The following is a 24,844-nucleotide window of genomic DNA, read 5'->3' on the forward strand; positions in this document are numbered from 1 at the left end:
ACCCACTGAGCAGGGCCCCCCCAAAACCTTCCTGGACACCCCCAGTCCCTCCTGAGACCCTTCAAACCCTCCTGCACCCCCCCAAACCTTCCTGGACACCCCCAACCCCTCCTGGACCTCGAAATTTTCCTGGACCCCCCCCACCCTGCAAACCCTTCCAACCCTGGGACCCCCAGACACGCAGTGACCATCCCTGAACCCTCGTCCCATAGACCAGAGACCCCCCCCAAGAACACTCAGGGACCCCCCCAAACCATCAGGGACCCCCCCCAAACACTCAGAGACCCCCCAGGAACACTCAGAGACTCCCTCAGACCCTCAGGAACCCTCCATGAACACTCAGGAATCCCCCAGGAACACTCAATGACCGCCCAGGAACACTCAGGGACTCCCCCAAACCCTCAGGGACCCCCAGGAACACTCAGGGACCCCCCCAAGAACACTCAAGGACCCCTCCCAAACCCTCAGGGACCCAGTCAGACCCTCGGGAACCCCCCCTTGAATCCTCACTTTTAGCCAAGAGCCCCCCCAGACTCACCCTCTCCATTCTCCTCTGACTCTGACATGGTGGGGGGCTCGGGGGGTGTTCCTGGAGTGGTGGGGGGGATTTTTAGGGGCGTCCAGGAGGGTTTGGGGTGCCCTGGGAAGGGAGGGGAGGGTGGTCCAAAGGAGTTTCAAGGGGATTCCTGGGGTGTGTTGGGGTTTGGGATCATCGAGGGGATGGGTTGGGGGGATCTGGGGGGGGTCAGGGGTATTTGGGGGTGTTTAGGGGTGTTTGGGGGTGTTTGGGGGGGTTCAGGGATGGGCACCGGGATCTCTCCGAGGGCTCCTCAGGGCTCGTCCCAGCTCGTCCCTGCCAGGGATTAACTGGGATTAACGGGGGGGACGAGGGGGCAGCGCTGCCCACGTGTCCGGGAACACGCCGGGGAGAGATCGGGAACGGGAGAGACGGGGTGGGGACAGGTGTGGGGCGTGGGGACAGGTGTGAGGGGCAGGGGGGACAGGTGTGGGGCGTGGGGACAGGTGTGAGGGGCAGGGGGGACAGGTGTGGGGCGTGGGGATAGGTGTGAGGGGCAGGGGAGACAGGTGTGGGGTGTGGGGACAGGTGTGAGGGGCAGGGGGGACAGGTGTGGGGCGTGGGGACAGGAGTGAGGGGTTTGGGGACAGGTGTGAAGGTTGGGGACAGGTGTGAGGGGTTTGGGGACACGTTTTGGGCCCGGTGTGAAGGGTCGGGGTCACACCCATGTGAGGGGACAGGAACAGGCGTGTGAGGAACGCGCTGCCACCACCGCTCCCCTCACAGCCCCCGGGGTCACGCTGTCCCCACACCGGCGCTATTTCCCCCTCAGACCCTCCAGGTGCCATTTCCACAGAATCACAGAATTGCTCAGATCAGGAAAACCCCTCAAATCCATCGACTCCCATTGTCCCTTCTGCACTGCCAAGGCCACCGCTAAACGTGTCCCCAGGTGTCACAGCCACACATTTCTCCCCTCAGCTGCCCCTCACGGGTGCCATTTCCCCCATCCCCCAGACAGGGTCCACTCCCTCATGGGCTCCGTCTCCCGCCTCAGCTGCCCCTCCGACCCAACCGGAGACATTTCCTGCTCTCCCACCCCTCACGGACACCGTTCTCCCCTCAGGCATCCCCTGTGTGCCATTCCTTCCCCCTCATCCCCGCCATGGGCTGCATCCTTCCCCTCACATTCCCGTTCCCCTCATCGCCCCCTCACGGCCATTCACCCGCCCTTCGCGCCTCTGAAAGTTCCCGCCACACGCCGCCGCCTACAACTCCCGTCATGCTCCGCCGCCGCCGCCTACAACTCCCGTCATGCTCCGCCGCCTACAACTCCCTTCCCATCCCGCGACTCCGCCGCCGCTGCCTACAACTCCCATCACGCCCCGCGCGCAGCGCCGCTCCCCCTTCCCCTCACGTGATCGGCGGCCGCGCGCTGGGTGCGGGAGCACCCCCGGTCTCCCCAAGTTCCCCCCTCCCGCAAAATTTGGGGATCCCCCCTCCCGACCCCCCCCGAGCCATGGAGGAGGTGGACAAGATCCTGATCCACTCCCTGCGCCAGGCGGGGACGTGAGTGCGGCGAGATTTGGGTGGGGGGAGCCCGACCTGCGGGGATTGGGGGGGTTCGGGATGGGGGATCTGGGGGGGACACTAAGGAATTTGGGGAGTCTGAGAGGGGGAGGCTGTGGAAGGGCGGAGGGACACCCCCGTGGAGGTTTTTTTTTGGGGGGGTGGTCCCTGGGGGAACCTCCTGAATTGTGGAGCCTGATCGGATATTTGGGGGTCCCAGGGGGCGGTCACGGGGCAGACCCTGAGGACTTTTGAGGGGGCAATTTTGGGGGGGCGGGGGGATCAGTTTTGGGGAGTCTGGGGGAAGACAGACGATGGGAGGAGGGGATCACCCCAAAGATTCGGGTTATGCGAGTGCTGTACCCCGCAGGGAGGGTGTCAGGGTTTGGGGATGCTCAGGGGGGTCTCCACGGCCGTGCCCCGCAGGGAGGGGAGGGGGTTTCAGAGTTTGGGGGTGCTCGGGGGGGGTCCCCACGGCCGTGTTACCCCCCTCCAGGGCGGTGCCCCCCGAGGTGCAGAGCGTGCGGGACCTGACCCCCGAGCTGGTGGTGGAGGCGGCCGTGCGGTGCCTCCGTGCCGTGCGCCCGGCCCTGGGAGCCCCCCTGAGCCCCCTGCTGCCCCCCGGCATCTCCGCGCGCTTCCGCCTCGCCTCCGACCTGGCCGCGGCCTGCCAGGTACCCCAAAAACCCTGAGACACCCCAAAAATAGGGGAGGGGGTCCTCTTCACCTCACTGCTCTCCCCCGGGAGCAGTGATTTGGGGAGGGGGCGGAATTTGTGGTACCGAACCCCCTCCCCACGAGCCACCAAATCCTCGCCCCCCCCCACACCCCGACAATTTTGGGGTGTCCTCAATGCCTCGCCTTCCCGCAGGAGCTGGGATTTGGGGGTGACGTGGGGTACCAGACGTTCCTGTACAGCTCCGAGCACGACACCCGGCGCCTGCTCCTCTTCCTCGTGGAGAAGCTGCCGCGGGACGAGGGCGAGCGCGGCGCCGAGACCCCCGGTACGGACCTGGAGGAGGGGTCTGGTGAGACTTTTGGGGAGCCCCGGGGTTGATTTTGGGGGTGTCTGACCCCCCCCGCGGTTGTTCCCCCCTCCTCTGCAGGGAAATCGGGGGCGCTGCTCCGAGCCATCGGCGCCCGGATCCGGGAGCAGCTGGGGACCCCCTGGGTGCCCCCCGTGTGCCGCACGCCCCGGCTGCAGCGGCTGCAGGTGAACCTGGGGGTGGGGGTCCGGCACCCCCTGAGCCGGGGGAGGCTCCCCTCTTAATTTGGGGGTGCCATTTGCTCATTAATTAATTTTTCCTAGGGCACAAGTCACCTCCACCCTTTCGCTACCTGTCCCTTGGTCCTGCCCCAAAGCGGGGGATCCCCAGGTAAGAGGTGGGGGGGGATTTTGGGGTGCTGCTCCAAATTTGGGGACCTCCCTATGAAATTTGGGGGTGTCACCCGAAGGGTTTGCTGTGCCCCACAGGAAAAGGGGGTGTCGGGATTTTTGGGAAGTTGGGGGGGGGGGGTGTTTCTGCTCACCCCTCTCCGTCCTCGCAGAAGTACAGGAATATTTTGGGGGGGCCGCCCCCCCGGTGCCGGCGCAGCCCCCCGTTTCCTCGCAGACCCCCCCAGCCCTGCTGGAGACCCACGCTGCCCAGCTCAGCGCCCGCCACGACTGGGAGGCCGAGTGGGGGGGTCCCGGCCTGGCCTCCCGCTTGCCCCCCCAGGTGAGACCCCCGGGGCTCTGAGGGGCTCTCCAGGACCCTTTTCTTTCACTCCCAGGAATTTGAGGGAGGAGTGGGGGGGGATCCCCTCTGGAGGATGAGGGGGTTTTTGGGGGTCCCTACAGCTCTGACCCCCCCCCACCACCCCCATTTCTCTCCCCCTCCCAGGAATACCTGGAGCGAAAGCGGCTGCGGGCGCGGCTGCGGGCGCTGGAGCCCCTGCGCCAGGCGTGCCCCCCCCACCCCCAGGGACCCACCCCGGGGCCCCCCCTGGACCCTGCCTGGCTCCAGGAGGCTTTTGGGGCTGGGGGCGCCGGGGGGGCTCTGCCGAAGGGGTCCCGCTTCACCCGCACCCAGCACCTGACCCACCAACAGGTGGGGAGGGGGAGGGATGGGGGGTGTTTTTGGGGGGGTGGGGGTTGGATTTGGGGGGTTTTTGGGGGGTGGGGGTTGGGTTTTGGGGGGTCTGGAGGTTGTTTTGGAGGAGCTGGGGTTTGGTTTTTGGGGCTGGGGTTTGGATTTGGGGGGTCTGGGGGTTGTTTTGGAGGAGCTGTAGGAGCTGGGGTTTGGTTTTTGGGGCTGGGGGTTGGATTTGGGGGGTCTGGGGGTTGTTTTGGAGGAGCTGGGGTTTGGTTTTTGGGGCTGGAGGTTGGATTTGGGGGGTCTGGGGGTTTTTGGGGGGCTAGGGGTTGGACTTGGGGGGTCTGGAGGTTGTTTTGGAGGAGCTGGGGTTTGGTTTTTGGGGCTGGGGGTTGGATTTGGGGGGTCTGGAGGTTGTTTTGGAGGAGCTGTAGGAGCTGGGGTTTGGTTTTTGTGGGCTGGGGGTTGGTTTTTGGAGGGTCTGGGCGTTGTTTTATAATGAGTTGGGGGTTGTTTTGGTGCGTCTGTGGGTTTTTGGGGGGGCTGTGGGTTGGTTTTGGGGTGTTGGGAGCCTACTGGAGGAGTGAATGTTGTGTTGGGGAGACTGAGGGTTGGATTTGGGGTGCTGTAGGTTGTTTTGGGGGTGCTGGGGGCTGGATTTGGGGGGCTGGAGGTTGGATTTGGAGTGCTGTAGGTTGTTTTGGGGGTGCTGGGGGCTGGATTTGGGGGGGCTGTGGGTTGGTTCGACCCCTCCCCAGGCTCTGACCCGCTCCGGGGTCTCATCCCCAGGACCCCCAAGTGCTGCTGCAGCAGATGCAGGCGGCTGCCGAGACCCTGCAGCCCCCCAAGGGCCCCGAGGAGGTGAGAGGGAGGTGTCGGGACCCCCACGGCTCTGGGTGGTCACTCTGAGCCCCCCATGGCTCTGGGTGGTCACTCCGAGCCCCCCCACGGCTCTGGGTGGTCACTCCGAGCCCCCCACGGCTCTGGGTGGTCACTCCAGGACCCCCACGGCTCTGGGTGGTCACTCTGAGCCCCCCATGGCTCTGGGTGGTCACTCTGAGCCCCCCACGGCTCTGGGTGGTCACTCCAGGACCCCCACGGCTCTGGGTGGTCACTCTGAGCCCCCCCACAGCTATGGGTGGTCACTCTGAGCCCCCCATGGCTCTGGGTGGTCACTCTGAGCCCCCCACGGCTCTGGGTGGTCACTCTGAGCCCCCCACGGCTCTGGGTGGTCACTCCGAGCCCCCCACGGCTCTGGGTGGTCACTCTGAGCCCCCCACGGCTCTGGGTGGTCACTCTGAGCCCCCCACGGCTCTGGGTGGTCACTCCGAGCCCCCCACAGCCGCGTTTGTCCCCCCAGGACCCCGGGTCACGCCAGGCCAGCGAAGAGGCCGCGCTGGAGGAGACCCTGGCCCGGCTGGAGGCTGAAATCGAGGGGTGCAGGGGGGAGATCCGAGCGGCCCAGCTCAGCCTCACCCAGGTGGCTGCTGTGGGGGGCACAGGGAGGTTTTTGGGGTGCTCTGACTGATCCTTCATGCCCAAGCAGTGTGCTTGGGGGTCACAAGGGTTTTTGGGGTGCTCTGACTGATCCTCCATGCCCAAGCAGTGTGCTTGGGGGTCACAGGGGGTTTTTGGGGTGCCCTGACTGATCCTCCATGCCCAGGCAGTGTGCTTGGGGGTCACAAGGGTTTTTGGGGTGCCTTGACTGACCCTCCATGCCCAGGCAGTGGGGTTGGGGTTCACAGGGGGGTTTTTGGGGTGCCCTGACTGATCCTCCATGCCCAGGCAGTGTGCTTGGGGGTCACACGGGGTTTTAGGGTGCCCTGACTGACCCTTCATGCCCATTCAGGGAGGCTCAGGGGGGGCACAGGGGGTTTTTTGGGGTGCCCTCACTGACCCTCCATGCCCATGCATGAGGGCACAGGGGGGTTTTTGGGGTGCTCTGACCAATGCCCCCATGCCCAGGCAGTGCATTTGGGGGGCACAGGGTGGTTTTTGGGGTGCTCTGACTTACCCTCCACGCCCATTCAGGGAGGCTCTATGGGGGCACAGGGGGGGTTTTTGGGGTGCCTTGACTGACCCTCCATGCCCAGGCAGTGCGTTTGGGGGTCACAAGGGTTTTTGGGGTGCCCTGACTGACCCTCCATGCCCAGGCAGTGGGGTTGGGGGTCACAAGGGTTTTTGGGGTGCCCTGACTGACCCTCCATGCCCACGCATGAGGGCACAGGGGGGTTTTGGGGTGCCCTGACCAATGCCCCCATGCCTAGACTGTGGTTGGAGGGGCACAGGGGGTTTTAGGGTGCCCTGACTGACCCTCCATGCCCAGGCAGTGGGGTTGGGGTTCACAGGGGGGTTTTTGGGGTGCTCTGATGACTCCCCTGTGCCCAGCCAGTGTGTTTGGGGGTCACACGGGGTTTTAGGGTGCCCTGACTTACCCTCCATGCCCATTCAGGGAGGCTCAGGGGGGTTTTTGGGGTGCCCTGACTGATCCTCCATGCCCATGCATGGGGGCACAGGGGGGTTTTTGGGGTGCCCTCACTGACCCTCCATGCCCAAGCAGTGTAGCTGGGGGGCACAGGGGGGTTTTGGGGTGCCCTGACCAATGCCCCCATGCCCAGGCAGTGCATTTGGGGGGCACAGGGGGGGTTTTGGGGTGCTCTGACTTACCCTCCACGCCCATTCAGGGAGGCTCTATGGGGGCACAGGGGGGTTTTTGGGGTGCCTTGACTGACCCTCCATGCCCAGGCAGTGCGTTTGGGGGTCACAAGGGTTTTTGGGGTGCCCAGGCGGAGGCCGAGGTGCGGCAGTGCCGGGGGGCTCTGGGGGGGCGCGAGGACGCCCTGAGGGTCAAGGCCAGGGCCGTGGAGCTGCTCCCGGACGCTCAGAACAACATGGCCAAGCTGCAGGTGAGGGGCTGGAATTTGGGGGGTCCCAGCAGGTGTGGGGAAGGGTTTGGGGGGGGCTGGAATTTGGGGGGTCCCAGCAGGTGTGGGGAAGGGTTTGGGGGGGCTGGAATTTGGGGGGTCCCAGCAGGTGTGGGGAAGGGTTTGGGGGGGCTGGAATTTGGGGGGTCCCAGCAGGTGTGGGGAAGGGTTTGGGGGGGGCTGGAATTTGGGGTCCCAATGTGGGGCAGGTGAAGGAGGGTGGTTTTGGGGAGTGGGGGTGGTTTGGGGGGGCTGGGAAGGCAGTTTGGGGGGGGGGGTTGGGGGGCATTTGGGGGGGGCTCAGTGGTTTGGGGGGGGTCAATCCAGGGAATGTCAGCAGTGTGGGGGGGGTGTGTCAGGAGTTTGGGGGGTCAGGTCAGGGGGGTTTGGACTGTTTGGGGGTGCATTTCAGGGGGTGTCAGGGGTTTGGGGGGGTCAGCCTGGGGGGCTCAGCAATTCGGGGGGCTCAGCAGTTTGGAAGATCAGCCCGAGGCGGGTCAGAGATTTGGGGGGCTCAGCCCAAGGGCTCAGCAGTTTGGGGGCTCAGTTTGGAGACTCAGCAGTTTTGGGGGATCAGTCCAGGAGGCTCAGCAGTTTGGGGGGGTCAGCAGTTTTGGGGAGCTCAGCCCAGGGGGCTCAGCAGTTTTGGGGGGACTCAGCAGTTTTGGGGGGCTCAGCCCCAGGGGGCTCAGTGATACGGGGGGCTCAGCCCAGGGGTCTCACTGGTTTGAGGGGTCAGTCTGGGGGGCTCAGCCTGGGGAGCTCAGCAGTTTTGGGGGGCTCAGCCTGGGGGGCTCAGCAGTTCTGGGGGTCTCAGCCCCAGGGGGCTCAGTGATATGGGAGGCTCAGCCCAGGGGTCTCACTGGTTTGAGGGGTCAGTCTGAGGAGCTCAGCCCAGGGGCTCAGCAGTTTTGGGGGGGCTCAGCAGTTTTGGGGGGGCTCAGCCCGGGGGGCTCAGCAGTTTGGGGGGCTCAGCCTGGGGGGCTCAGCAGTTTTGGGGGGCTCAGCCCCAGGGGGCTCAGTGATATGGGGGGCTCAGCCCAGGGGTCTCACTGGTTTGAGGGGTCAGTCTGGGGAGCTCAGCCCGAGGAGCTCAGCAGTTTTGGGAGGGCTCAGCAGTTTTGGGGGAGCTCAGCAGTTTTGGGGGCTCAGCCCGGGGGGCTCAGCCCCAGGGGGCTTAGTGATATGGGAGGCTCAGCCCAGGGGTCTCACTGGTTTGAGGGGTCAGTCTGGGGAGCTCAGCCCGAGGAGCTCAGCAGTTTTGGGGAGGCTCAGCAGTTTTGGGGGGCTCAGCCCGGGGGGCTCACCGCTTTGGGGGTCCCTGGCACTGCCCGCAGCTGGTGGTGGAGTCCAGCAGCCGCCGCATCGTCAGCCTGGCCGGGCAGTGGGAGCGGCACCGCGGGCCCCTCCTGGCCGAGTACCGGCAGCTCCGCGCCCTGCGCGACTCCGCACAGGTAACGGGGCCTTGCCCGGGGGTCTGGGGTCCCTGGGGGTCTGCAATTGCCTTTCCAGCAGGTTTGGGGTGCCCACAGTCTCAAATGGGGGGCCTGGGGTTCTTTCTCTTTGGGTTTGGGAGGATCTCGGGTTCTTTCCCAGTGGATTTGGGGTCCCCAGGTGCTTCCCTGGTCTGTTCAGGGGTCTCCAGATAATTTTGGGGGGTCCCCAGGTACCTCCCTGATGGGATTGGGGGTCCCTAGGTCCCTCTCTGATGGGTTTTGGGGTCCCTGGGGGTCTGGAATTGCCTTTCCAGCAGGTTTGGGGTGCCCACAGTCTCAAATCGGGGTCCTGGGGTTCTTTCTCTTTGGGTTTGGGAGGATCTCGGGTTCTTCCCCAGTGGATTTGGGATCCCCAGGTGCTTCCCTGGTTGGTTTTGGGGTTCCTGGGGTCCCTTCCCCATGGATTTGGGGGTCCCCAGGTCCCTCCCTCATGGGTTTGGGGTCCCTGGGGTCTGGAATTGCCTTTCCAGCAGGTTTGGGGTGCCCACAGTCTCAAATGGGGGGCCTGGGGTTCTTTCTCTTTGGGTTTGGGAGGATCTCGGGTTCTTCCCCGGTGGATTTGGGATCCCCACGTGCTTCCCTGGTTGGTTTTGGGGTTCCTGGGGTCCCTTCCCCATGGATTTAGGGGTCCCCAGGTCTCTCTCTGATGGGTTTTGGGGTCCCTGGGGGTCTGGAATTGCCTTTCTAGGAGGTTTGGGGTGCCCATGTTCTCAAATGGGGGTCGTGGGATTCCTTCCCTGTGGGTTTGGGGGTGTCTCGGGTTCTTCCCCAGTGGATTTGGGGATCCCCAGGCCCCTCCCTGGTTGGTTTTGGGGACCCTGAGGCCTCTGAGGTCCCTTTGTAGTGGGTTTGGGGTGCCCAAAGTCCCCAAAGTAGGGTTTGGGGGTTCCTGGGGTCCCTTCCCCATGGGTTTGGGGGTTTCCATGTCCCTCCCAAGCAAGATTCTGGGATCCCTGGGGTCTCTGAGGTCTCGGCAGGTTTGGGGGTGCCCAGTTTTCCCCAAGAGTGGGGTGCCTGCAGTGCATTCCCTGTGGGTTTTGGGGTCCCCAGGTCTCCTTGGTAGATTTTAGGGTTCCTCAGGGTTTTGGAGTCTGTTCCCAGGAGGTTTTGGGGTCCCTGGAATCCATCCTCTGTGGCCTTTGGGCTCCCCACATCTTTTCCCTGGTCTGTTTCGGACTCCCCCTTCCTGATGCTTTTGGGGCCCTGCTGGGGATTCTGGGGTCACCAATTCCTCCTCCTGGTTGGGTTTGGGGGTTCCCCGGACCGGGGGTGACTTTGGGGATCCCCCTCAGCGAGAGTCGTCGCGGCGCCTGGCGGAGACGCGGGCGCTGCTCCAGCGCAGCCGCGCGGCCGCCGAGGAGGCGCGGAGGAAAGAGAGCCTGCACGCCCAGCTGGTGGGACTGGGGGCACTGGGGGGGGCTTGAGGGGTTTGGGGGGGCTCAGGGGTCACTGGGGGGGCCCTTGAGGGGTTTTGGGGGGGCTCAGGGGTCACTGGGGGGGCCCTTGAGGGGTTTTGGGGGGGCTCAGGGGAGTTTGGGAGTCACTGGAGGGGCCCTTGAGGGGTTTTGGGGGGGCTCAGGGATCACTGGGGGGGCCCTTGAGGGGTTTGGGGGGGCTCAGGGGAGTTTGGGAGTCACTGGGGGGTCACTGGGGGGGCCCTTGAGGGGTTTGGGGGGGCTCAGGGGAGTTTGGGAGTCACTGGGGGGTCACTGGGGGGGCCCTTGAGGGGTTTGGGGGGGCTCAGGGGAGTTTGGGAGTCACTGGGGGGTCACTGGGGGGGCCCTTGAGGGGTTTGGGGGGGCTCAGGGGAGTTTGGGAGTCACTGGGGGGTCACTGGGGGGGCCTTGAGGGGTTTTGGGGGGGCTCAGGGATCACTGGGGGGGCCCTTGAGGGGTTTTGGGGGTGCTCAGGGGTTCACTGGGGAGGTTTGGGGGGGGTCACTGGGGGGCCCTTGAGGGGTTTTGGGGGGCTCGGGGATGTTTTGGGGGGCTCAGGGAGGTTTCAGGGTGCCCAGGGGTGCTCAGGGAAGTTTCAGGGTCCTCGGGGGATTTTTGGGGGGCTTGGGGAGGTTTCAGGGTGCCCAGGGGTGCCCGTGGGAGGTTTCAGGGTGCCCAGGGCTGCTCGGGAAGGTTTGGAGGTGCCCGTGGGAGTTTGGGGGGGCTCAGGGATGTTTCGGGGTGCCTGTGGGAGTTTTGGGGGGCTCGGGGAGGTTTGGGGTGCCCGTGGGAGGTTTTGGGGTGCCCAGGGGTGCTCGGGAAGGTTTGGAGGTGCCCGTGGGAGTTTGGGGTGGCTCAGGGAGGTTTCAGGGTGCCCGTGGGAGTTTTGGGGGGCTCGGGGGTGCCCGTGGGAGGTTTTGGGGGGCTCAGGGAGGTTTCGGGGTGCCCAGGGGTGCTCGGGGATGTTTTGGGGTGCCCGTGGGAGGTTTTGGGGTGCCCAGGGCTGCTTGGGAAGGTTTGGAGGTACCCGTGGGAGTTTTGGGGGGCTCAGGGATGTTTAGGGGTGCCTGTGGGAGTTTTGGGGGCCTCAGGGATGTTGCGGGGTGCCCGTGGGAGTTTGGGGTGGCTCAGGGAGGTGTCGGGGTGCCCGTGGGAGTTTTGGGGTGCCCAGGGCTGCTCGGGAAGGTTTTGGGGTGCCCGTGGGAGTTTTGCGGGGCTCGGGGAGGTTTCAGGGTGCCCAGGGGTGCTCGGGAAGGTTTTGGGGTGCCCGTGGGAGTTTTGCGGGGCTCGGGGAGGTTTCAGGGTGCCCAGGGGTGCTCGGGGATGTTTCGGGGTGCCCGTGGGAGGTTTTGGGGTGCCCCGCTGACCGCTGCCCGCAGGTGGCCGAGCTGGAGGCGCTGCCCCGCGACGTTTCCCGCGCCGTTTACACCCAGCGCATCCTGGAGATCGTGGGCAACATCCGCAAGCAGAAGGAGGAGATCGGGAAGGTGGGGGGGAGGATTTTGGGGGTGTTCTGACGGTTTGTGGGGGACCCCTAAATTTTGTGGGGGGTCAAGGGGAGAATTTTGGGGTCCCTCAAGCAGCTTAAAGTGGTTTGGGGGTGGCTTTGGGGTGTTTGGGCCTATTTGAGGTTTTGGGGATGGCTTTGGGGTGTTTGGGCCTATTTGAGGTTTTGGGGAGGAGCTGGGGGGGAAATTGTGGGGGGCTGCTTGCACCCCCAAACTGGGGAGGGGGTTTTTTGGGGGGGGGGCCTGACCCCCTCCTCGGGGATCCCCCCAAGATCCTGGAGGACACACGGGCGCTGCAGAAGGAGATCAACGCCCTGGTGGGGAAACTGGAGAGAACCTTCAGCGTCACCGACGAGCTGCTCTTCAAGGTGGGGGGGCCCTGGGCCAGCCTGGGGGGGCACCCCGGGGTGTGGGGACCCCCCAAAAGCGGGGGTCACACGCTGGGATTTTTGAGGGGGTGTCTGGGGGGAGAGGTGCATTCGGTGGCACCTTTGGTATGGGATGTTCATAAAGGGATGAGGGGCTGGGAGCACCCCAAAAATTGTCACGTGTGCCCCCCCCCCAAAACGTCCCTGTGCCCCCCGCTAAAGCGTCACATGCCCCCCAAAATGTCTCTGTGCCCCCCCAAACTGCTCCCCAGGACGCCAAGCGGGATGAGGTGGTGAGAAAAGCCTACAAGTACCTGGCGGCTCTCCACGAGGTAACGGGGTTTGGGGGGGTCGCTGAGGGAAAAAGGGGGGGACTGGAATTTGGGGGGTGGGTCCCTAAAAATCCCTTTTTTTTGGATGTTTTTTTCCCCCCCACCTCCATCCCAGAACTGTGCCCAGCTGATCCGGACCATCGAGGACACGGGGACCATCCAGAGGGAGATCAGGGACCTGGAGGAGCAGGTGAGGTTTGGGGGGGCACAAGATGAATTTTTTGGGGGGGCAGGATGAATTTTTTTGGGAGGTGCAGGATGGATTTTAGGGGGTGGAATAGATTCCTGGTCCCTCTGGGGACTCCCCCTCAAAAAATCTATCGGGGTATTGATCTCTCATACATATTTTTGTGCCCTTTCCAATCTTTTTCCTCCTGATTTTTACCCCAATTTTTACCCCCCCGTTTTGTCCCCCCCCTTAATTTTTCACCCCCATCTTGTGCCCCCCACCCAGATCGAGGGGGAGACGAGCGCCAAGCTCCCGGCCAGCCTGGAGCGGATCCTCAGCGACTGCCGGGCGCTGCGCGAGGAGAACGCGCTGCTGGCCGCTCGCGCCCGCCACGCCTGACCCCAAAACCTGGGGTCTGCACCCCAAAAAACCCCCCCCCTCGTACACAGCAGGGTGTGTGGGGGGGGGTCCCCGTGTACCCCCCTCCTCCTCAAAATCCACCCGCAGCAGGAAGGGGAGAACGGTTCTTTTATGGTGTCAATAAATCCCGGCGCAGCAGTTTTGGGGGTGTCGCGTTCCTCTTGGGATTTTGGGGGGGTGTTTTTGGGGTGGTTTTTTTTTGGGGGGTTCCCCCCTCAACTCCGAGGGGGCATAAAGTACTTGAGGTCACAGTCCCTGCGGAGGTTAGAGGAGCACGCATGGGGTTATCGGGGTGGTTTGGGGCGTGGGGGTTATGCGCACACACACACACCCCCCCTGGTGTTTTTTGGGGTGCCCGGGGGTGTTTTGGGGGTACCTGGGGTAACGCTGGCCCCGTTTGCGCCGGAACTCGGCCTCGTCCACGGTCCAGACGGCGCCGCGCGCGGCCTCCACCCGCACGAAGCACTTGTGCAGGCTCAGGTTGTGGCGCACGGCGTTCTGGGGACACACGCACCCCAAAATCGGCGCGGGACCCCCGGATCGAGGGGCTGGACAACACCCCCTCACGTTCCCTGAGGGATTTTGGGGGGGTTCTGGGCAGGGTTTAGGGGTTTGGAACATGTTGGGGGGGGTCTCTGAGTTGTTGTGGGTAGGGTTGGAGAGGTGCTGGGAGAATTTGAGGAGGGGGTCCAGGGTGGAATTGGGGTCCCAGAGGGCAGGTTTGGGGGTCCCACCTGTGGAGTGGTGACATTTTAGGGTGCCGGAGGGGTTGGGGTGTCCCCAGTGGTGGTGATGGAATTGGGGGACTCCAAAATGGGGGTGCAGAGGGGGGGTCAGAGGTGTCCCAGGAGTCCCAGGGATGTTTGGGGGGGTCCTGGGGGGGGGATCCCAGGACAGCTTTTGGGGTGTGGGGGATGCCGGGGATGTTTGTGGGTTCTGGGGACAATTGGGGGGTCCTGGGGGCACGTTTGAGCAGGGAGTGGGGGCTGTTTTGGGGTCCCAAGGTGTGTTCTGGGGTCCTGGGAGGGTTCCTGGGGTGTGTTTGGTGGGTCCCAGGGTGTGTTTGGGGTCCCGGGGGGTTCCGAGGGTTGTTGTTCAGGGGTCCTGGGGGGTGTTTAGGGTTTTGGGGGTGTTGTTTCAGGGTCCCCGAGGGTTCCCAGGCTGTGTTTGGGGGGTCCCAGGGTGTATTTGGGGGTCCCGGGGTTATTGTTTCACTGGTCCCAGGGGGTGTTTAGGGGTCCCAGCATTGTTGTTTGGGGTCCCGGGGTTGTTTCAGGGGTCCCGAAGGGTGTTTAGGGGTCCCAGGGTTGTTGTTTGGGGGTCCCGGCGGGTATTTAGGGGTCCTGGGGCTGTTGTTTTGGAGGTCCCGGGGGGTGTTTAGGGGTGCCAGGGTTGTTGTTTGGGGGTCCCGGGGGGTGTTTAGGGGTCCTGGGGCTGTTGTTTTGGAGGTCCCGGGGGGTGTTTAGGGGTGCCAGGGTTGTTGTTTGGGGGTCCCAGGGTTGTTGTTTGGGGGTTCCGGGGGGTGTTTAGTGGTCCCAGTGTTGTTGTTTGGGGGTCCCAGGGTTGTTGTTTGGAGGTCCCGGGGGGTGTTTAGGGGTGCCAGGGTTGTTGTTTGGGGGTTCCGGGGGGTGTTTGGGGGTTCCAGGGTTGTTGTTTGGGGGTTCCGGGGGGTGTTCAGGGGTCCTGGGGCTGTTGTTTTGAAGGTCCCGCGGGGTGTTTAGGGGTCCCAGGGTTGTTGTTTGGGGGTCCCAGGGTTGTTGTTTGGGGTCCCGGGGTTGTTTCAGGGGTCCCAGGGGGTGTTTAGGGGTCCCAGGGTTGTTGTTTGGGGGGTCCCAGTGGGTGTTGGGGGTCCCAGGGTTGTTGTTTGGGGGTCCCGGTGGGTGTTTGCGGGTCCCAGGGTTGTTGTTTGGGGGTCCCAGTGGGTGTTGGGGGTCCCAGGGTTGTTGTTTGGGGGTCCCAGTGGGTGTTGGGGGTCCCAGGGTTGTTGTTTGGGGGTCCCGGTGGGTGTTTAGGGGTCCCAGGGTTGTTGTTTGGGGGTCCCGGGGGGTGTTTGGGGGTCCCAGGGTTGTTGTTTGGGGGTCCCGGGGGGTCCCCACCTTCCAGGTGCGGGTGTTGTGCCGGAAGAAGCCGAACCTGCGGCTGAACCAGTGGTAAATCTCCGCCAGGGGGCGCTGCCGCTGCGGGGACTCCAGGATGGCCTGGGGGGGGGCGGGGGGGGGGGGGGGGGTGGGGGCGGGGACATTTGGGGGACATTGGGGACATTTGGGGGACATTGGGGGACATGAAGGACGTTGGGGACACTGGGGGATATTGGGGGACATTGGGGACATTTGGGGGACATTGGGGACATGGAGGACATTGGGGACACTAGGGGATATGGGGGACACTGGGGGACATTGGGGACATTTGGGGGACATTGGGGACATTTGGGGACATGGAGGATTTTGGGGACACTAGGGGATATGGGGGACATTGGGGACATTTGGGGGACATTGGGGACACTAGGGGATATGGGGGACACTGGGGGACATTGGGGACATTTGGAGGACACTGGTGGGCATGGGGGGACATTGGGGACATTTGGGGACATGGAGAATGTTGGGGACACTGGGGACATGGACGATGTTGGGGACACTGTGGGATATTGGGGGACATTGGGGACATGGAGGATGTTGGGGACACTGGGATATTGGGGGACATTGGGGACATGGAGGATGTTGGGGACACTGGGGACATTGGGGGACATTGGGGACATTGGGGACATGGAGGATGTTGGGGACACTGGGGACATTGGGGGACATTGGGGGATGTTGGGGACATGGAGGGACGTTGGGGACATTGGGGGGATACAGGAGGACATGGCACACTGGGCGTGAGGTGACACAGGTGACATTGGGGGCATTGTGGGGGGGGCGGAAGAGGGTTGGGGACCAACTTTTGGGGGGTCTTTGGGGACAGTTTAGGATGGTTTAGGGGGGGCAGCAGGTGGGGACACTTTGGGGGTGCTCAGGGGAGGATCCAGGGTGCAAGGACACACGTGGGGCACGGCGGCTTTGGGGACATTGTGAGGTCACCTGTGGGGGGGCACAGGGTGGGGACAGTTTTGGGGGGACTTTGGAGGGCAGGGATGGGGGGTTTTGGGGGGCACTGACCCAGCGGATGAGCGTGGCGTAGGTGTAGGGGGGCCGCGCGGTGCTGAGCCGGTAATACTCCAGTTCTGGGGGGGGGGGGCCAGGGTGGGGTCAGCCGGACCCAGCCCCCCCCTAGGTAATTTAGGGGGACACCCCCACACCCCCAAACCCGGTGCTCACCTGGGTAGAGCCCCCCACGCTCCCAGGGGTGCCCAGGGGCGGGCAGCATCATCTCGGGGTCCCCCTCTGCCTCGGGGGTGGCTGCGGGACCCCAAATTGGGGGGAGCCCGGCCTGGCTCTTCCCGGGGGGGCCCTGCAGGGAGGGGGGGGCGCGCAGGTGAGGGGCTGGCACCGCTCTGAGGGGGCCCAGACCCCCCCGCACCCCGTTTTTGGGGTGCGTTCTCCCCCCTTACCGTGCTGGGGGGGGCCCCTCCGGAGGAGCTGCGCCTGCAGCAGCCCCAGGCGGTGCCGCTCGCGGGCCAGCTGCGGGGGGGGGGGACAGATTTTGGGGGGTCACACAGGGGGTCTGGGGGATGTAGGGGGGCACAGGGGGTTGTTGGGGGAGCACAGGTTTTGGGGTGGTTCTAGATCTGAGGGGGACAGGAGTGGCACAGGTTTGGGGGAGGATTTTTATTGGGGGTGGGGTCCCGGGACACTTGGGGGGCGGGCAGGTGTCAGGGTAGGACTGGAGGGTCCCAGGGGAGATTTTTGGGGGTCTCCTCACCTGCTGCTCCAGCTCCTGGATCCTCTCCAGCTGCCGCAGGCACTGAGCCACCTCCCCTGGCTCACGGCGGGGGGGCCTGGGGGTGATTTTTGGGGGGTGAGGGGTGAGGACAGGGGTGTGGGATCCCCCCCAGATCCCCCCCAAGATCCCCCCCCTCACCTGGGGGCCTGTGCAGCGCCGGGGGGCGGCGGGTCGCTGCCGGCGGGGTCGGGGTCTCTGTCGCGGCCGGGGGGGTCTTTGTGGCCCCATTCGAAACCAGGGAGACCTGGAGGAGTTTTTTTGGGGAGGGGGGGGGGGTTCCCAAAAAGAAGGACACCCCCCCAAAGAGGGGAAGGGCAGGTCTGAGGGTGGCGGGGGTCTCACCGTGCGCCGGGGGCAGCCGGGTTCGCATCACCAACACCCCGGGGTGCTGCACGTGCAGGAGAGGGGGGCACGACCCCCCCTCGGGCGGCACCTGTGTGTTTGGGTGGGGGGCAGCAGGAGGTGAACCCCCCCCAATCTTGACACACCTCAACCCCCCCCAGGCCCCCCAAAATCGGTGACCCCCGCACCTGTGTGCGCCGAGGGACCCCCCCGTCCGCGCGGGTCAGAACCGTGGGTCGCTCCTGGGGGCTGGGGGGGGGGGGGCGGTGGCTGGCGGGGGGGGGGGGGGGGTGGAAGGGGTGAGACCCCACCCCAGACCCTCCCGCTGCCCCCCACCCCACCCCTGAGCGTGTGACACACGCGTGTACCGGGCCTGGACACGTGTCCCCTGCGGGTCCTGCGTCACCGCCAGTCCCGGAATCTGCGCACGCGGGGGATCGTGGCCCCCCCCCGCCCCCCAGCCTGTCATGGCCCAGTTACCCCCTCCCAGTACCTCCCAGTACCTCCCAGTATGGGGTGAGCCCACTCCCAGTCCCACCGGCACTCCTCATCCCATCCATCATCATGCTGTTGAGCTCCCAGTCTGTCCCAGTCCATCCCAGTCCCTCCCATTGCCATCCCTGTAAGCGCCGAGTCATTTCCAGTTTCCCCCAGTGTTTTCCAGTATCCCCAGTAAGCCCCAGTCCCTCCCAGCACCCCTCCAGCCTCTCCCTCCCAGTCCTTCCCAGTGCTCCCAGCGTCTCCCCAGTCCATCCCAGTGCGTTCCCAGCCCACCCCAATCCACCCTCGTTACCCTCCCACTCCTTCCCAGTTTCCCCCAGAACTTTCCAGCACTCCCCAGTCCCCCAGTGCCATCCCAGTCCCAGTCCCAGTCCCACCAAAACCCTCCCAGCCTCCGCATTTTCCCAACCCAGCGCTCCTCCAGCCCCTCCCGACACTCCCCAGTCCATCCCAGTCCCCACCCCAGTGCTCCCAGTCGCTCCAGAGCCCTCCCAGTCCCACCCAGCACCACGCCAGTGCCCTCCAGCGTGCTCCCAGTGCCTCCCAGTGGCTCCCAGTGCCCCCAGCTCACGAGTCCCGGGCGCCCGCCATGGCTCTGGGCGACACCGGGCGCTTCCACCTCCGATTTATAGACGGGAAACCACAGCCCTGAGTCACGGCGGGGGCGGGGGGCCGGCATGGGCCCCCCCCCCAGACCCAAACAGGTGCCCTAAGACAGCCGGGACAGACACCCCAAAAGGCAGAGAAATGCCCCAAAACGGCAGAGAAATGCCCCGAAATGCGTGGGACGAAGCGGCTCCAAAAGCGAAGAAACGGCGCAAATTGGGAGGGCGGCCATCATGGTAAGACACCCCAAAATTCAAGGAAACGCCCCTAAAAGACCAGAGAGAAACGCCCCAAATTGGCCAGAAATATTGGGAAATGCCTCGAAACAGTTTGGGCAGAGACACCCTGAAACAACAAGGGAGAAACTCCTCAAAAGCAGCAGAAATGCCCCGAAAACGGTGACAGCTGAATTGGCTGGGCAGAGACACCCCAAAATGCAGAGAAATGCCCCCAAACGATGAGGCTCAGACACCCCAAACCGGCCAGACTGAGGTGCCCCAAAATCCCAAAAAATGCCCCAAAACAACAGAGTAGGAACGGCCCAAATGCCCAGAGAAAGACACCCCAAAACGAGGAGGAAAACCCCAAAATAATGGCACAGACACCCCAAAAATGGCCAGAGACATCCCAAAATGAGGCACAACGCCCAAAAATGGCTAAAAATGGCTGTGAAGAGGTCACTCAAAATGCGTGGAGACGCCCCAAAACAGCTGAGCAGAGACACCCCAGATGTGCCAGGAAGAGAAACCCCAAAATAAAGAGAAACGCCACAAACCGGCCAGGCAAAAAACCACCCTAAAAATCAGAGATTCACCCTAAAATGGCCGGGCAGAAACGCCCCAAACCGACCAGGCTGAGATGAGCCAAACCGAGGAGAAACGCTTTCAAATAAACTCAAAATGGCCAGACAGAGATGCCCCAAAATTCAATAAAACACCCCAAAACTGCTGGGCAGAGATACCTCTAAACCAGCCAGGCACAAACCTCCCCAAAATCGACACCTTTGAATCTTTTGGGGTCCCGAAAACAGCGGGAGTCTTGTTCCCATCCCCCACAAACCCCCACAAAACTCCCGAAATGCCCCAAAATGACGCTGTCGGAAAAAGCAGCTTTAACGCCTCCCCCAAAAAACCAGTAAATGGCCTCAACTCGCTCGGGTACCCCCAAATCCCTAAAACCTGCTCAGAAAGGGGAGAACCCCCAGGCAAAGACCTCCTCCCCTCCAGCACCCCCAAATTTGGGGGGCTTTTTCCACCTGCAGGCCCCGAGTTTTGCCCTTTTTTTTCCCCACGCAAACGTCCCCAGAATCGACTCGGTTCAAAGTCAGTTTTTTGACGTTTTCCAGCCCCGAAAATCGTCGGGTTTTTACCCCAGAGCGTCTCTGGGTGTAGCAGCCGGGACCCCTCCCCATTTTCGGGGTGGGGCTGGGAGTTTTTCCACCCCCGCGACTTCCCCGGGCTCGAAGAGAGGTGAAACTGAGCCCGAGCCCGGCAGGAAATAAGGGAGGGGGGGTGTGCGGTGGATTTTTGGAGGGGGGTGGAGCAGAGCCACCCATCGGGACCCCCAGCCCACCCCCCCTGTGCCCACGTGTGTGGCACCACGTCCTCGCTGCCCCCTCCCCTAGTGGGGGGGTGTTAGGGCACAGCACCCCCTCCCCGGGACCCCCCCCCCCCCCAAAATCTGCTCACCGGCTCTGCACCCCGTGTTCTGCCTTGCCTTGGTGCCCCCCTGCTTTTTATGGACCCCCCGAGTGATGTCAGAGAGCCCTCCCACATCTGGAGGGGTCCTGGGGGCCCCCCCAAATCCTCCATCCCCCCCCCCGTCCCATGAGGGGGGCATCAGCACCGCCCTAAATTTTCACTTGTGCCGAGGCTCCTTTTTTTGGGGGGGGGTCATGATGGGAACCCCAGTAACGCTCCCAGGGGTGCGGTTGTGTGGGGAGCCTTTAACGCCCCCCTCAAAGTCCCCACCCCCTGTGAGCTCCCCAATCTACGGGACCCCTCAAAATCCCCCTGGGAGCCCCAGGTGTAAAGGGGTGCTAATGACCCCCCCCCCCCAGAGACCCCACTACACCCTTAACCCCCACCAAAGGGAGCAGATACTGGGGGGGGGGTCCCTCTTTGCTCCCCCTGGGACCCATGAGAACGGGAGGAGGAGCCCCCTAAACCTCCCCCAAACACCCCCCCGGGTCACTCAGGCATCCTGGGGGACCCCATTTAAATCTCAGCGCTTTCCCAGACCGCTGCAGACACTGAGGTGGGGGGCACATCCCCTCTGCCCCCCCCCGGACTCACCCTTTAACTCCCCCCTTTGTGACCCCCCCCCCAACCACCCCTCAGTGAATCCAGGAGTGGATGCGGAGTTGGGGGGGGGCGCTCCTTTCACAGGACCCTCAACGCCCCCTCCCCAAGCCCCGCCCCCTCCCCAAGCCCCGCCCCTTCCTCAGGCCCCGCCCCCGCGCTGCGGCTCCCGGCCCCGCCCCTCCGCCATGGCCCGGGCTCCCGCCTCCGCCCCGGCGCCCCCCCCGTGGCCGGACTCCCGGCGTGCCCCGCGCGGGGGGGGCTCCTCCCAGCCCCCCCCGCGCTCCGGGACCCCCCCCCCAAACCCCCGGGACCCCCCCTCCGAGCCCTCATGACCCCTCGGCCCTCCCACCCGCCTCGACTCCGTCCCCCCCCGTCCCGGAGATCCCCGAGCCCCCGCCGGGGGTCCCCGAGGTTCCCGCTGCCCCCCCGGGGGACCCCGACAGCCCCGCGCCCCCCGGGGTGGGCGGGGGGTCGCGGCGGGTCCTTTTCGCCGACGCTCTGGGGCTGCCCCTGACCCGCCTGCGGCAATACCGGCCCTGGGACCCCCGGGGGAGGGGGGGGCCGCCGGGGGGGGGCGGGGGGGGGACCCCCCTTAACGGGGGAGGGGGGCGCGGTGGGAGAGCCGCCCCCCCCCGGGATCTGGATGAGGCCTGGGAAGGGCAGGTAAGAGATGGGGGGGGGGGGGGGGATCTGCATGGGGGACCCCCAAAATGGGGTCAACCCCCCCCCTACACCCCCCCCCGCATGTGCCCCCCGAAATTGAGGGGGGGGCTGTGGAGCATGCCTGGGTTCCCCCCCCCCGGACACCTCGGGTCCCGGATGTGGGTCACATTCTGGGGGGTGGGGGGGGAGTGCAGATGCTGCTCCCACCCCTAATTTGGGGGGGGTTGGGTCCTCTCCGGTGATCCCCCTCCCCCCCACACCCGTGTCCCCCCCAAAAGGCCACAGGAGGCGGAGGACGTGCAGCTCCCACCCCCCGACCACAGCACAGGTAAGTACTGCTCCCGCACCAAATCTGGGGGTGCAGCCCCAATTTACTGGGGCGCCTTCCAGTTTTGGGGTTCCTCTATAATTCTGGGGGTCCCTCACCCCCTTTTTCCCTCCCGCAGAGCCTGAGCTTGCCCCAACGCCCCCCCCGGATGCGGAGCAGCCCCCAGCACAGGTGAGACAACACCCTCTCCCCCCTAAAAACCGGGGTACCTCCCTCCCCCAAGGAAGGGGGTACCCCAAACCGTGCCTCCCCGAGTACGGGGGTACCCCAAACTCTTGCCCTGCTCCCCTAGGGCGCCGAGGACGAGGCGGTGGCGCGGGAGCTGGAGCAGCTCTACCTGTCCCACCTGCGCCGGCTGCGGGGTGACCCCGGCGACAACGACCCCCCCCCGAGAAACGGGGACCCCCCTTTCCCCGAGCGAGCCCCCAACACCTCGCTGGCCAACGAGATGGCCCTGCGCTACGAGGGGGGGGGGACGGTGCAGCCCCCCGGTGCTGCTGGGGAGGGGGGGGCCGGTGGAAGGGGCGCTGGTGGTGCCGGCGCGGCCCCCCCGGGGGAGGGGGAACAGTTTGGGGGGGGCCCTCAGGGGTTGCGGGGTGGTTTTGGCCTTGGCCGTGCTGGTGCCGGTGGCCTGGGGGGACGGGGGGGGGCCCCACGGCCGCGCTGGCCCTGGGGCTTTACCTGGCGCTGGCCTGGCTCACCTGAGGTGTGTGTGTGTGTTTGTGTGTGTGTGGGGGGGAACCCGGTTGTCACCACCCAAAATTGTCACCTCCCAAATCGTCACGGACCCCCCCCCGCCTCTCATTCCACGTAGGACACCCCTAAATCAGTCAGGGGGAGGTGGAAGTGGTGGGGGGTGTGCTGAGATGGAAGGGCACCCCCCAAAATTGCGCCCCGCCCCGGGGTGGGGGGGCGTTGTCACTTTGTGGGACCCCCCCCCCTCCCGACTCATGCGCACCCCAGCCGGGTTTTGGGGCGCCCCTGTGTACATACAGCCATGGAACGACGGTGGCCCCGAGTTGTTGTCGTGGGGTGGGGGGGGGGGGGAATTTGGGGTGGGGACGGGGTCGGGGAGGGTTTGTCTGTCTGTGTTTAGGGGGTGGGGGCCGGGTGTGTGTGTCCCCCCCTCCCTCCTTCCCCCTGCCGGCGCTGTCGCAGCCGTTTCCTGCCCCGGGGAAGGTCCCAGCAAAGGTCACGGGGCCCCTGGATGACAAAGAGCCCCCCCCAGGCCCCCCGGAGATGGGGCAGGCTCACCTTTGGCTGTCGTGTCGTGGGCGCCTTGTCGTGACAGAAGGGTCTGTGAGCCCCGGGGAGCAGCCGGGTGGTGGTCCTGGGAGCAGCTGGGGTGGGGGGTCCTGAGCCCCCTTGGAGGAACTGAGGGGTTTGGAGTAGCTATGGGGGGGGTCTTGAGCCCCCCTTGGTAGAACTGGGGGGTCCTGAGTATCCAGCGAGTAATTGGGGTGGGGGGTCTGAACTCCCTTGGAGAACTGGGAGGGGTCTTGAGTATCCAGAGAGTAGCTAGGTGGGTCGTGAGCCCCCGAGGATGAAGTGGGGGGTCCCCAATGTCCTGGGAGCAGCTGGGGTGGGGGGTCCTGAGCCCCCTTGGAGGAACTGAGGGGTTCGGAGTAGCTATGGGGGGGTCTTGAGTATCCAGCAAGTAATTGGGGTGGGGGTCCTGAATATCCAGCGAGTAATTGAGGTGGAGGGGTCTGAACCCCCTTGAAGAACTGGGGGGTCCTCAATGTCCTGGGAACAGCTGGGGTGGGAGTCTTGAGCCCCCTTGGAAGAACTGAGGGGTTCTGAGTATCTTGGGAGTAACTGGGGTGAGGATCCTGAGCTCCCTTGAACAACTGAGGGGTTCTGAGTATCTTGGGAGTAGCTGGGGTGGGGTCTTGAGCCCCCTTGGAAGAACTGAGGGGTCCTGAGTATCCGGGGAGTAACTGGGGTGAGGGTCCTGAGCCCCCCTGAGGAACTGGGGGGTCCTGAGTATCCAGCAACTAATTGGGGTGAGGGTGTCTGAACCCCCTTGGAGAACTGGGAGGGGTCCTGTGTATCCAGGGAGTAACTGGAGTGGGGATCTTGAGCCCCCTTGAAGAACTGAGGGGGTCCTGAGTACCCAGGGAGTAACTGGAGTGGGGATCTTGAGCCCCCTTGACAGAACTGCGGGGTCCTGAGTATCCAGGGAGTAACTGGAGTGGGGGTCTTGAGCCCCCCTGGAAGAACTGGGGGAGGTCCTGAGTATCCAGCGAGTAATTGGGCTGGGGGTCTTGAGCCCCCTTGGAAGAACTGAGGGCATCCTCAATCTCCTGATAACAGCTCAGGGGGATGTCTTGAGTGCCCTTGGAAGAACTGGGAAGGGTCCTGAGTATCCAGGGAGTAGCTAGGGGGGCTCATGAGCCCCTGAGGATGAAGTGGGGGGGTGGTCTTAAGGCCCCTTGGAGGCAGCTGGGGGGTCCTGAGCCTCCTGGAGGGGGTCCCCAGCCCCCAGTGAAGCTGCTGAGGGGGTTCTCAGTCCTCAGGGAGGGTCCTCCCTGCCCTAGATCCAGCCACAGGAAGGTCCTGTGCCCTCAGGTGACATTGGGGTGGTCCCACATCTCCTCAGGACTCACTGTGGGGAGTGTCCCAGTGATTCAGGTGACAGTAAGCGGGGGGAACTCTCACCCCCCCTGGGCTTACTGTATAGGGTGCCAATCCCTCAGGTGACAGCGGGGGGGTCCCATCTGTGGGAGGGTCCCATCCTCCCTGGGGGTCCTGCTCCTCCTGCTGTCCCTCAGCTCTCTGGGTGACAGTGTGGGTGGTGGTCCTGTCCATCAGCCCCTCAGGTGACAGGAGGGGTAGAAGGGGGGCAGCCAGCCCCTTTGAAGTCACTGCGGGAGGGTTCCACTCCCTCACGTGTTGTAGGGAGGCCTCCCAGCCCCTTTATACTCACTGGGAAGGAGGGAAAATCCTGTTCCTTTTGGAGAGGGTCCTGCCTGCCCTCACGGTCCCTCAGCCCCTCAGGTAACAGCGGGGCATGGGGGCAACCCCTCTGAAGTCACTGTAGGGAGGCCCCAGTCCCTCAGGTGACAGTGTGGGGGGGACCCCGTGCCCTCCTGGAGGGGTCCCGCTGCCTCAGCGCTGCCCGGTCCCCTCATGGCGGGAGCGGGGCGTGGCCTCTCCCCTCACGACGGGGCTCTCGCGCCGCCCGCACGTGCGCTCCTCGCGCTGCGCCTGCGCGCGGTCCCCCCTCGCCCCGCCCACCCGGCTCCCCGAGCCCGCCAAAGCAGCGCCCTCCCATTGGCTGCCCCCTTTTCCCGCCCGCCCCGCGTGACGGGCGTCGCCATGGCAACCGGCCAATGGGCAGCGCGCGAGTGACGAGCGAGTGGGCGGGGCTTCGGCGGCGGCGGCGGCGCGCGCGCTTTTTCGGCCGCT

General features: G+C 64.8%; 4 protein-coding genes across 5 annotated transcripts in view; 2 read left to right on the forward strand and 2 right to left on the reverse strand.

Annotated features, from left to right (window-relative positions):
* CACNA1F (calcium voltage-gated channel subunit alpha1 F) overlaps window positions 1-566 on the reverse strand; it is a 35,306-nt gene extending 34,740 nt beyond the window's left edge. Inside the window, exon 1 of the mRNA XM_058419801.1 lies at window positions 539-566. Within this exon, the coding sequence (XP_058275784.1) occupies window positions 539-566 (28 nt within the window). The remainder of the gene's footprint in view (window positions 1-538) is intronic.
* A 1,385-nt stretch (window positions 567-1,951) lies between these two features.
* Window positions 1,952-12,954, forward strand: CCDC22 (coiled-coil domain containing 22). 2 transcript variants are annotated; one of them, XM_040054331.2, is made up of 17 exons: window positions 1,952-2,086; window positions 2,583-2,760; window positions 2,958-3,090; window positions 3,193-3,299; window positions 3,396-3,462; window positions 3,635-3,804; window positions 3,970-4,176; window positions 4,951-5,022; window positions 5,522-5,641; window positions 6,948-7,067; window positions 8,423-8,539; window positions 9,874-9,975; window positions 11,397-11,504; window positions 11,798-11,893; window positions 12,166-12,225; window positions 12,341-12,415; window positions 12,680-12,954. In XM_040054331.2, exons 1-17 carry the CDS (start codon window positions 2,037-2,039, stop codon window positions 12,791-12,793), a joined length of 1,896 nt encoding a protein of 631 aa, XP_039910265.1. In that variant the 5' UTR covers window positions 1,952-2,036; the 3' UTR covers window positions 12,794-12,954. The 2 variants fall into 2 exon arrangements, with proteins under 2 accessions (XP_039910265.1, XP_039910266.1); XM_040054332.2 differs by lacking the exons at window positions 11,397-11,504; window positions 11,798-11,893; window positions 12,166-12,225; window positions 12,341-12,415; window positions 12,680-12,954 and having other exon boundaries at window positions 8,423-8,751; window positions 8,783-9,896.
* Window positions 12,915-18,124, reverse strand: FOXP3 (forkhead box P3). The gene is given in 12 exon segments (XM_058422877.1): window positions 12,915-13,069; window positions 13,191-13,312; window positions 14,911-15,012; window positions 15,967-16,031; window positions 16,126-16,258; window positions 16,359-16,373; window positions 16,375-16,428; window positions 16,670-16,745; window positions 16,829-16,934; window positions 17,033-17,123; window positions 17,221-17,302; window positions 18,105-18,124. Coding segments are annotated over 12 exon segments (906 nt in total). The 3' UTR covers window positions 12,915-13,029.
* A 2,924-nt stretch (window positions 18,125-21,048) lies between these two features.
* Window positions 21,049-24,743, forward strand: LOC120748204 (synapsin-1-like). The gene is made up of 5 exons (XM_040054306.2): window positions 21,049-21,105; window positions 21,384-21,433; window positions 21,552-21,604; window positions 21,726-21,963; window positions 24,532-24,743. Exons 1-5 carry the CDS (start codon window positions 21,086-21,088, stop codon window positions 24,741-24,743), a joined length of 573 nt encoding a protein of 190 aa, XP_039910240.1. The 5' UTR covers window positions 21,049-21,085.
* The last annotated feature ends 101 nt before the right edge of the window (window positions 24,744-24,844 follow it).

Source organism: Hirundo rustica, chromosome 38 (genome assembly GCF_015227805.2).
Source record: "Hirundo rustica isolate bHirRus1 chromosome 38, bHirRus1.pri.v3, whole genome shotgun sequence".
In the NCBI taxonomy this organism is placed as follows: Eukaryota; Metazoa; Chordata; class Aves; order Passeriformes; family Hirundinidae; genus Hirundo; species Hirundo rustica.